Source organism: Anoplolepis gracilipes, chromosome 1, assembly GCF_047496725.1.
Source record: "Anoplolepis gracilipes chromosome 1, ASM4749672v1, whole genome shotgun sequence".
NCBI lineage: Eukaryota > Metazoa > Arthropoda > Insecta > Hymenoptera > Formicidae > Anoplolepis > Anoplolepis gracilipes.
The window spans coordinates 16383365-16396371 of record NC_132970.1 but is presented as its reverse complement, the minus strand read 5'-3'; the positions used below and the strand labels follow the sequence as shown (position 1 = coordinate 16396371).

At 31.0% G+C, this 13007-nt stretch overlaps 1 protein-coding gene across 1 annotated transcript; it reads left to right on the top strand.

Annotated features, from left to right (window-relative positions):
• Positions 1–297: 297 nt before the first annotated feature.
• LOC140663093 (uncharacterized) lies at positions 298–12720 on the top strand. Its single transcript, XM_072886990.1, has 6 exons — positions 298–376; positions 1203–1338; positions 1963–2162; positions 8142–8308; positions 8944–9428; positions 9526–12720. The coding sequence occupies exons 2-6, from the start codon at positions 1219–1221 to the stop codon at positions 9670–9672; spliced, it is 1119 nt and encodes a 372-aa protein (XP_072743091.1). The 5' UTR covers positions 298–376; positions 1203–1218; the 3' UTR covers positions 9673–12720.
• The last annotated feature ends 287 nt before the right edge of the window (positions 12721–13007 follow it).

Below are 13007 nucleotides of genomic sequence, written 5' to 3'. Positions count from 1 at the left end.
TAGGTTAATTATACGCGATATATATATATATATATATATATATATATATATATATACGAAACTTCTTTTTCAAAATCTTTGGCGCATAGTGCGATTTCTGGATCGCGTATAATTAAACTTGATTATAATTAGATTATGATTTAATCGCTGTAAATTCCAAATATGATTAATAATCAGCGAATTCGTTTTGTTTTCTCCTTTTTTTCTTCACGATACATTCTTAAAGATATAGAAATATTTTAGCAGATTAGAAAAAGAAATATGTATGTGAAATGTGTAATGTGTGCATTCAGAAACGCCAAGATACAAAGGTTGCTCCGAGAAGATTGTAGAAAACGCAATAAAAGAAGCATCAATGTACGCGAAATATAACGTGGTAATTCTTTTTGCAATATTATTTATATTGATTTATACATACGAAAAAAAATTAAAGGGCCACTTTCTTCCATAAAAATAAAGACCAATTTTTAAGTAGTTTTAACTTCCTTAAAAATAATCGGAATAAGATCAATAAAAAAGTGTTCAAAAAGCGTTTGATCATTTTTTTTACTAGTTAGTTATAAGCATTTAAAGTCAATGACTTGATTTTGCTTTAATAATGAATATCTGGGCGAAAAAAAATTATAGAACATTCGTTAAAAAAGAAATTAAAGCTAAAACTCTGCTCTTTAAAACCCAATTAATAAAATCGTGCTAAGATTATTTTAATTCGATATTTTTGAAAAAACTTTTGAAAAATTGACCTTTTTTTATATGGAAGAAAGTGGCCCTTTAATTTTTTTGCGTAGTGTATATGAAACATTCTTAAAACTTTTTTTGAATTTTTCTATCGAATCTATTTTTTATTTATGGATTTTTCGCGAATTACATTTTCTTTTATAAACGTTATCAGGTTGATAGTTCTTTTAAATTACAAGATAATTTTCAAAATATGTTTTTGAAACTAAACCTTAAAACCCAAATAAATCAAATTTTATGAAATCTTTAATTAATGTTTAAATATGGATTTTACTTTGACGAATTTATAATTTAAAGATTAAAATTGCAAAGATGTTTTGTACAGAAAATTGACAATTTAAAATATAAATAATGAATAAAGTATAAATCTCTGTAACTTTTTATATTTTGTGATTTTTCTTTTTCTGATTATACGAAATTTTGCGAAAATTGTACATCGATCTGAATGCATATATGTATTCCAGGATACTGATCGAAAATATGCATGATATTCCCTACATTAGGCAAAGAGATCTGTCACCGGAGATCACAACTATGATAACAAGAATTTGTTTAGAAGTTAAGAAAGTTGTGCCGCAAAATATCGCATGTGGCATTCAGGTAAAAAATTCAACACACACGTACGCGTGCATGCACATATTATATAATGTTCTTTTTCTTCTCTTCTCGTTTAAATTCGAGTAAAATTTATATTTAAATGCAAAGCTTGTTATCTAAATGATATATTAAAATTATTGATATTAGACTGTTGCTGGATTATATCGATTTTATATTTATCTAATTACATTAAACTTGTGTAATAAAATTAAAACGTTAAGAATATGGAAATTATGAATGCTAAGAGCAAGATTCGATCGTTTATCGTTAATTTGTCTATATATTTATAAACAAATAGAATTTTCGTTTGATATAAATTTAGGTATATAAATATTTGCCATACATAAACCTATAAAAGTAGATTTAAATTTATCGTTTAATTATAATATAATATCAATATATCGCGTGGAATCATCTATACTAGATATATTAATTTATTAACAATTTTTAATTAATATTAAGTTTACCAATTTACTTTAATGTTAAGTTATTGATTTACTGATAATCAATTTTTTTCTAATATCGTTTATTAACGTCAAATTTGACACATTATTTTATATTTAATGTTTGCATGTCACTTTTCCAAGATTATTAAATTTTTTAAACGATCGACTATTCCTTTGATAGATTCTCGCAGGGTGCAACAAGGAAGCGATCGCAGTTGCCAAGGCTACGAAATTGCAATTTATTAGAGGCGAAGGATTCGTTTTCTCCCACATGGCTGATGAAGGCTTTATAGATGCAAATGCCGGAACTTTATTGAGATACAGAAGACAGATTGATGCAGATGACGTTCTCGTTTTTGCTAATGTAAAGAAAAAACACAGGTGAGATAATTTGAGCTAATTTAAAATAGAAAAAAGAATTTTTTTTATAATTTAAAGAAAAACACTAATAACAATATAACAAATCTGTTTGGAAATTCTTTAGTTGAGAGTGTTAAATATATAAGAAATAATAATATATACGCTATGCTTCTCCCTCCTCCCCCCCACCGCCCCCCTGTAATTTTATGTCGCAAAAATAAAGCTTTGCGTAAACATTCTATTTTTTTCGTCATCTTTCTCCGATATTTTTACAGCTCGCACGCGATTACTTCCGATGTAAGCTTGTTGGAGACTGTAAAAGCTGCGGAATTTGTTTTAGCCAACAGTGTTATATTAACCGGTAACGCAACCGGAGAGGAAGTAAGCGTAAAGGATCTTTCAGGTATCTTTTTTATTCTTAAACTTTTCTTATATTGAATTTCATTACATAACATGATATGACTCTAAAAAAAAGGATATACTATTATTTTTGTAGGTGCAAATATCAATATACATGTGTATGTAAATTATATCAAATTCAATGATAAAATTTCCATTTCTTTTATAAATGTATAAAAAATTGATAAACGGTTAAATCTTAGCATTCGTAATTTCCATAATAAAGTAAAAAATAAAAAAAAAATAAACTCTGAAGAGTATGAATTCCAGATTTAAAGATATCGATATATATTTATATATACTAGTGATACTATATAGGTTTTCAGTGACATCATAGCTATAAGCATAGAAGCTTACGTACGTCAGCATAATAAAAATAAAATAAAAAAAAAAAAAAGAAGAAACCAAATAATTCGAGGTGAGATCATGAGTCGCGATGGTATGATGTGATAAGGATTTGAATTCAATTCGCGAAACGTGAGAGAAAGAGACGGCGTATGTATTACATTTGCAGAAGTGCGGGAGCACTTCGTGACGACGAGACTACCGTTGCTGATCGACTTGGGCGTGACGTTGGACAACGTGGACAATTACGCGAACGCGGCGGACGCGCTGATTGTGGGATCGCACTTGAAGACAGCCGGTCGCTGGGAGAACGCGCCCGACCCGGAGAGAGTCCAGGCTTTTGTCGGACATTTAAAAGGCCAGCAGCGCTTATGACGACATGCGATTCTGTAGCCAACGCGCGAGGGAGCCAGAAACCGGCAGCTGTTCGACCAGCTGAGCGAGCTTCCACCTTCGATTGGTTGCGTCGCCGTCAGGGCTGAATATTGCGCATCTGTCAAGCTGGCGCTTTGGCACCTCCGAAAATCGCAGCAGCACACAAAGAAAATATCGATCTAATAACAAAACTCGCATCCCGTCGTTGTCTTCTGCATTTAGAATGGAAGGAATCTGGAAGAAATAAGAATTGTTATGGTTTTGAAATATAGTTAATGAGGATTTGATATTAATAAAGTCAAGAGATAAGAATAATAAAGAAGTATAGTATAATCGTAAAATATATTTTTAATGTACTAAAAAGATCTTGGAATTTATAAAATAAGAATAATTTAAAAAATTCTTAGAAATTAAGAATAATCTTATCTTGAGTTCTTAACACAAAAATATTATAAATATCCAAGTTATTAGATATACACATTAATATATATATTTAGATAAAAAAAAAATCTAATCGTAAGTATGTATATTGTATTACTAGAAGAAATACGGAACTGTTTCGGAAGAGCAGCTCATTCTAAATAGGCTTTAAATCCGTTATTATTAACGATGTGTCATGCAAAGTCGAAGCTTCGATATGAGAAAATCTCGGGAAAGATTTAGACGAGACAAATAGTCTGCAAAGGAGTTGCGAAACGAGGAAATGCAATATGATGCAATGTGATGCCAGATATGATACACTATTTGAGAATTTAATACGTTTTTCCAGAGAAAAAAATGCATAAAGTAATCATAAAATTTATTTTAACATCTCGGAATTTATAAAATGAGAATAATCTTATCTTATAAATTCTTATCACAAAACCATTGAAAATACATATTTTTAGTTAAAAAAATCAAGATTATATACTTTTAGATAAAGTTTATATAAACAATCTCAAATCTTTTGTCGAAAGTATTCAAGATCATAATAAATATGCAAAATACATTATAAATACTAAATAGAATATATTATTAAGTCTCAAATTCAAAATCTATTACTTTTTTTTTTACATTAAAATTTGGTCATTTTTCGATGTAAAAGGCTCCTTGTGAAATCAAATAATTCATCGAATAATAATTCTATAAAAAAAATCTATGCTAATGAAGATCAAAACACCAATAAATAAAATCAGAAGGCTATCTCTCTTAATCGTTTAATTCAAGAACCATTGGAATCAGCATTTTAAGAGAGGTGAGGCAAGCCAGAAGAGGGCAAAAAAAATCATTATTCTAACACAACGTATCGACTACGCGGATCTATATCAAGCTACACTCGTCAAAATACACCCCTGACATCGCTCTATGAAGCATCACCCCACCTTTTCCCTTCCCTCTTACCCCACCCCCTCCCACCCATACATTGACATTGTCTTTCCCTTCTACGCTATAACCCTCGCCCTCGCTCCATTCCCTCGGTTCCGATGATCGGTGGCGGGGGAAGTAGAAGGGGCGGGGGGGTGGAGGGAAATTCCCCTTCCACCTTGATTTTCTCGTTCCTAAAATCCCCTCTTCTTCCAGCCAACTCATTTCTGTCCGACTCTGCTGCGTTTAACTCTCCTCTCCTTTCCCTCCCGGGCCCCTCTCCACGAAACTATTCCCCTCTGTTTCCCCTTCGTTTCCTCGCTAACCCCGCCTCTCACCCCCGCACAACACCTCGTAATCGGTCGCCTAGCCAGCCAGCCAGCCAGCCAGCCAGCCAACAGTCGAAATCAGCTGACGGCGAGCAGTTGCTACCACGGCTCCTCAAACGCGATACTATTCAGGCGAGTTTCAAGCGCTTCCGTAAGCTTTTCTGTATAATTTTCTGCGATGTTTTTTTTTTTTTCTTATTTGTGTACCTCTCTCTCCTTTATACGTAAAGCGTTAAAACTAAACGTGTCACTTTTCTAATTTCGTATCGTTGTGTAGCCGTGTGTGTCGATGACAGTACATTTCGGAGTTGACACGTACTTTGACGTAACTGACCAAAACGTCAACGACGATGACAATTTATGACAAGGATGGCTTTTTTTTGTGATTGTCGTAGTTTTTTCGGGGGTCATTGACGCGAACCAAGTGTGAGGGAGAATCCAGAGAGAAGAAAGGAAAACTACGAGTATAAAGTCCATAAGCGAGACAAGTCTTGGCGAATAATGATAATTTTCGTGATTGTGTTGTGTAGTTGAAACGTGTAAGCCTCAAAGAGCTACGCCACGGTACGATGGGTGTACGGTACGAGAAAGCGAGGGAAATTCGGGAAAGGAAGGAAAATGAGGCGTTCATGCGCGAGGGCAAGTGGGACGATAGCGAAATGACGTCGAATTTATTTACTTTCTTTATCGTGTAGCCAACTGTTTTACACGATCAGGATGCGTGCGTATGGCCTGCGTGTGTGTGTGTATGTGTGTGTGTGTGTGTGTGTGTGTAGACACGCGCGTATCTGCGAGGAAAATTCGCAAACGCAATTAAACAGCAAATTGGAGTATTGGTCGTGAAAGAGAGATCACAGAGCCATTTTTACGAATTTTCGTAAAATTGTTATTCCGTCAATGAATCATTTATTTCGATTTTGTAAAGATGACGAAATTGAGGAAACGAGAAGAATAAGATTGCCGTCTGATATAAAAGTGTATTTCTTGCATTTGATAAGGAAATGTGAGAGAGAGGAAACAATCAAGAAAATCGATCGGAGCAACCAATACTTCGAAATTTCTTATTAACGGATTTCTATTATTGTTTAAATCTTTATATTAACTTTAGTACATATGACGAAAAAAATACAAACAAAACAAGAAATCTATATAAACATTAAGGACGAAACAACTCTGCCTTTAGGACGCCAAGTTGTGATTACTGTGAGAAAGGGAGGGGGTAAGGGAGAAAGACAGAGATAGCGGTGAGAGGGAGCGAAGGAGCGAGGGAAAGGGGAGAAAGTTTTACGAGTTTGTCTTTGTTATATATCTTATTGTTGCATTATATATCTTTCAAGATGAGAATTTTCCTTTAAAAAATATTGTTAATTAGAGACGTATCAGTAGGATGGCAAAGCTACTTCGAGACCGATACGTTGTTATTGTACGATTCATTAAATTTAATTTTGTATTAATTAAATGTTGGCATAACGAACACAGAACAGAAGAAGCTTAACTATACTTTAATCTTTTAGATGTTATTATCGTTAGTCTGGTAATAACTCGGATTATAAAATGACGTGAGTCATTCAGTCAATTGTGAAATAAGTCAGAATGATATGGCAAGAATAAATTATACAACTTATGTATTTTTTTTTTGTTTTTATATGCATAATCACACTCACACACAAATGTGATTGTTATTAGAGTTAATGATTATTATTATTTTTATTATTTAGAAAAATGTCGTTTGTCCAATGTCATGATTTGATTACAGGATGTTCTAAAACTATTTGCATTCAATCGTAAATTTTTTTTCAAAAAATTTATAGATGCTGTCTTTAAGAAAAATCGAATCTTCTATTTTTAATTTACTCCCCACTAGCTATTACAAATTTATTATTAGCATTTATGTTTGTTAGCATTTACTAAATCATATTTATTTTCTTACATGAATTTGCTTCGAAAATTTAAGTATATTAATAATTTTTCGATTACAATTAACAAAGAATATAAATTCTTTTCGTTTATTAAACGGAAAATAAAAACATTTATATGTCATCTCAACATCTAGAAAATTAGGAAGATTATCAAATATATATAATATATATAATATTTCCAATGATTATTATCATATTGAGTATGTCTATCTGTCATTTGTGTGTTGTATGATGCAGAAAAAAATATATATTTTTTAAATTTACATTGAAAGAACCTTTGAAGCTAATTTTATACTACTATATAACTATTTAATTATATCTAAGTACGCATATATATAAATGAAATTGATCTAAACATATCACAATGAGCTATTATGTACATTTATGTACGACAGAGTGCGTATTCAAACTTTAACAAGACTAATAATAAGTCTGAAAGAGTATTTACTCTTAGGACGTACTTGGACTAAGATAAGATCGAGAAAATGAGCGTATACGTTGTGTCAGTTGGGATACTTGTAATTATATAATTGGCACGTGGTTATGCACCGAGGAAAACTACTGGCTGAGAGAAGACTCGTTGCCCTTCTAGCCAGAGAGAAGCAAATTCGAGATCAAGGTCGCCTGTGATCACCTCGCTCGCGCGCCCACGAAAACGCAAGATTATACAACAGAATGAAAGAGAGAGAGAGAGAGAGAGAGACGGTGGAAAAGAGAAATAGAGTTAGAGTGAAAATACAGGGATCCAAGAATTTACAAGTTTTGGTATCTAAGAATACGATTTTCTGCCCCCTTGCTCCTCTTTTCCGGGATAAACAGTACAAGTCTTGAATCAAGGAATGAGAATTGAAAATATATTACTACTTTGGAAAAGCATTATTATGTATAATATGAAATCAACAGGGAAAGTGGATAACATTTTTATTCATATTTTCTGTTAAAAATGCACGATGATAAGACTTCTTCGTGTTTTTCGCAAATTTGTAAATTTTTAAAAAAATATTAGCAATATTTCTCATATATATCTTGTATATATATAATGCCTTTTAAATTAATTTTTTTTATACATATCAAAGCATTAAGCTGAAATTATAAAATAGTATATTATAGTATATATTTGTAATATTTATTTTTACTATTTACATATTGTTTAAAATAATGATTAAAAAATAATTACTTTATAATATATTTACTTTATAATTATAAATAATAAATAATTATTTTAACTGAATTATATTTATTTATTTTTATATAAACAATATTGACATAGAATCGCTATTGTGTTACAGACGTCGGACGATCAGGATGTTGGGTAATTTTGTCGGTTACTTGTTCGGGAGTAATTACTCCGGCACGCAAGATTCACTCGAAGAGGATCCTCGAACACGAGGAATAATGCGGAGATTCAGGCAAGTGGAGGTCGAGGACGATGAATGGATCCTCATTGACCGAACTGGTACATAATTTATCATTTTTTTGTAAATTATTTAAAACTATATATACATATATGTGGAAGAATAAACAAAAAGAGAAAAAGAGAGAGAGAAAAGGAGAAGAGAAAGATTATTTTATTTTAATTTTTATTTTAATTATGTTATTTTAATTTTAATTTCTAATTGAGACTTTCTTATATTTACGTGTGATAAACGTATGATAATTACGTTTTTTGTCATCCCATTAATCATATGTTATTAATTTAATTTCTTTATAAGTTTCTTACACTAGAATTAATAAACCAGTAGTAGTACTTCCGGGATCTCGCTTATGAAACAAATCAATTGGCTTTTTATCGTTGATTCATGTTTTATCTATGACAGATTTCATTTATGTATATAGTAAAGTACTTTATGATCTGCAGTTATTTCTGTAATCTTTATTGCGAATAGAATCTATCGAACGTATGTATACTCGACACTACGTATTATACTAATATTCTTCTTTTTACCTTTATCTCTCGTTTTCTTTCTCTCATGAGTATTATTTTTGAATTTTAAATCCAATTTCTTTATTCTTTTTATTTTTATACTTTACAACATTTTATATGATAATTTTTAATTATATGCTTATGCGCTTTCTTTCCTTTTCTGCCAGTTGAGGGTACGCTGGAGGAGCCGTGGTATGAAATGCCACCGGCAGTGTTCACACAAGAAGGACCCATTAAAGTGGCAACCTCGCCAATGGAAAATCTGCTGATAGAGCATCCTAGCATGTCCGTCTACTCCGTCGTGTCGGGGACGTCCCCTCCCGTCACTCCGGACACTCCGCCCCCTTCGCCGGACAGATGGATAGAGGGCCAAAAGGACGTCGATGTCCGACAAACTGTTGACGTTTCTCAAAACGTCATCCCCCCGGCGCCGCCAGCTGATCTCTCGTCCTCCACATCTTCCGCACTTTGTACTGTATCTACGTCCTTGGACAGCAGTCTAAACCGAAGTAACATCGATGAATTGTCGCGTAGAGTTGTTGCAGAATTGCAAGCCATCCACAACGACAGACTGCCCCCATCAGATAGCAATAATATTAACAGAGTTAGAATTGGAAAAAAGCTCCGGTCCGCCCAGGAACGAGCTCAAGAGGTAAACTTGACATCTTTAAGATTTGTAATCAAAGATTGGAAACATTTATAATATAAATCGTCGTTAAATCAAGAACTCGCTACTCTTATCTGTGCAGGTGTTGCAGAAGCACTCGACTCAAAGCCTCAAGAGGACCCGCATGGAAAGGAGCAACAAGGTACGCCAGGCAAAAGGCAAACGGCTACGTCGCCAGGACCGTTTGCGCGTTTGTCACAGCGGCGCTAATAACAACCGAAAATGCTAGTCATCCGATCTCAGGTCAATCTGTACTTAAAACTTCTTCCTAAAGCATGACAACCAACGCTATGACAATTGGTTACTCGGTGAAGTTTCGCTGCAATGACAAAAGATATTATTTACAAAAATGATGATCGATCGAAGAATAACATGGTCCTTTACTGTTTCGCAGTATATACTATGTCTATTTTTTCTTCGACGGTACAAAATATTAATCTATTTGATATACATAAGACAAAGCTTTAGAATGATTCTCAGATGAAAGAAGAGAGTCTGGCCATTATTAGATTTTATACCGAATGGATGTGTATGTATGTATGTGTGTACGGTGATAGTGTTTAGTAATAATTGTTAAAGAATTCGCTTCAATCTTTTGATACATTCTGCAAAAATGGCTGATTGTTGTACGCGTGGTTGTAATTCAATGACGCGCCAAACGATTCTCGATGACAAGATTTCTTCAATGAAAAGGAAATATTATATTCGAGTATATTCGAGCCTAATATTCTTCGAGCTAAATCAATTAATACAAAGTCGAAAATGGTCAGACTCTCAATCAAAGAGAATTAGGCGGCTTGATCTGTCCATTGTTATGTCGAAAAGACATATAGATCAGATGACAAAGCGCTCTGCAAATGTTTGCTAATTATTATATATAATTCTCAATTTATTTTAATTATTTATTTCTTATTCAAATGAAAATATAACATATATGTGGCAGAAAAAAAAGAATTGCTTTTAACAGCAAATTTGATTGATGTGAATGATTCGAATGATTAGTTCACACTGATGTACATTAAAGGTTATCATATACTTTATAATATAAATATAACTAATTAAAATATTAAAATAATTACAATAATATAAATTATTAATTATTAATTATATTAATATTATTATCATTATTCATTTATTGAAATAAAAATAGTTCTTAGTATTAATTATTTTCTTTTTTTATTACTTCTATTTTTATTACAATGTAAAATACAAATTTGTATAGGATGACCTTTGAGCACATTAGTGCACAGTTTAATTGAATTCGCTGAAAAATGTGAGATGGTTATGAATTATAAGAAATGCTTATGCTCAGAACAATGATCTCAATTTGCTCGATCCGGAGTTCATTGTAACGAAATTTTACTCGTCAAATGCGTTTTTGTTCGCGCAAGTATGTGAGGAAGTGTGTACATTTGGTGATTATGATAAAAGGATACATGTGACATGTTTAACCCTTTCTAGAAAAAAAAATGAGTGACATGTTTAACCCTTTCTAAAAAAAATCGTAGACACAATTTAAAAAAAATGTTTAACATCATACAGTCCCCTTTTCCTTCCCCTCTTTACATAAGATTCTTTGCATAGGAATCTCTTTACATAGATTCCTACGTATTTTAACTCCGAGGCAATCCATATATTAATATAATCATTATGTTAAGGAGAATATATATAAAAAAATTTATTAATCCCAACTTATTTCTAATAAGAAATAATAAAAAGTAAATTCCTCATAAAAAACATGGAAACGAGAAGTAATTTTTAAGCTCTTGGTGATATTGAGTGTTGATAAATCAGTCTCACAAAATAAACTTTCTTACCAGGTTTTTTTAATAAAATCTTCTAGAAAAAAAATGAGAAAATATATTAATGTACAAAATAATTTTGGGAAATTTGTGGCCTTGTACAATTGACCGAAGCAATACTTATTGAGAAACGTAACTTCGTCTTGAAAGGGTTAACAGGGTCCTCGAACAAACAAGTCACAAGGACGTATATCGATATCAGTATAATTAAGAGAGATATATCTGTTTCATTTAATTAAAACTCTATTAATTATACAATTATTTATTTGACATAATGACATAATGTGCGTAAGGTGTATGTACACGAACCAAATCACAAATGGCACGCACGAAGCTCCGAAGACTATTTTGTATTTTTCACAGTCTGTCTTTCGAGTCTCTGTAAAAAAATTATTATTATTATTATTATTATTATTATTATTATTATTAGATTTATTTTTTTGCGCATCTTATATATAATTCCGTTTAGTCATAAAATCCTCGGACTCTCAGATTTATATGTCAATATCAAATTGCGTTAAACAGTTTAAATCTTGGATTTGGATTCTGCTTAAATTTTTACAACATTATATATTTTTGATTTCTCGCTTATTGTCGTTAGTTTCCGAGATACAAGAACATATTGTTAAAAATGAATTGATTACAATGATTTTCTTCTAAATTTCATAAAATTTTATTACATCTTCAAATATTTATTAAAATTGAAATATTTAAAATGTTTCTTCTTTTTTAGATTTTTATTTTTTAGCTATTAGATATTATTGACTTTTTAAATTTCAAGAATTATTTAAGTTTTAGAAGATTGTTTTAAGATATTATCTATAGTTTATATATATATTATATAGTAAATATAATCATATATGTAATTATATATCATATGTAATATATATAATATATAATCATATATATAATTATAATAAATACATATTATATATATTATATACAATATATATAATATAATCATATATAGAGTCATATATTATTCATATAGATAGTATTATAAATTTACACAAAGTGGACTTTGTAAAGTATATGTATAAAGAATTTTAATTATCGGAAAAATTTCTGTCTTGGGATACTTCTGAATCCACGAATTGGTTGAGCTCTTGATTTTCTGAGAGATCCTTGGATGCTCATTCTATTGCATAAATAAAAATTACATCTTTGGATGATATTTACGAATTTAAATAAATTATACACACCAAGATTTTTAGATCCTTGGATAATGAATATACATGTTATTTATTTTCCATGGATCTTTTTTCTTTTTTTTTTCTTGAATTTTCTCACGCCTTGAATGTTATACATACCTGGATTTTAAGATCCTCAGATTGATGCACTATGGAAAATGTATCGCAATTGTATTATATATATATATATGTTATATATATAATACCGTTTTATAGTTGCCTATTATTAACATACTACAATGGCATAGTGTTCAAAATAAAGGATTCTTCTCGTCTCAAACGAAATCTTTTTAACTCATTGATTTCTTTTTTCTATTGCTTTCTCTCTCTTATTTATAACAATAATAGTAATATCCTATCTATCGTATCCTGATAAAACTTTTATTTTAGGGTTCCTTTTCTTCAAAGAACACTTTGCACGCAAATATATTTCATTTTTTAAATTATTTTTTATTTATATTTGCTTTGTATACAAATATAAAATGAATAGATTATCGACTTTTCACATAATTTTTACATCGTTTTATAATTAATTTTTTTAGTCATTTTAAATTTAATTATATTAATTTTTA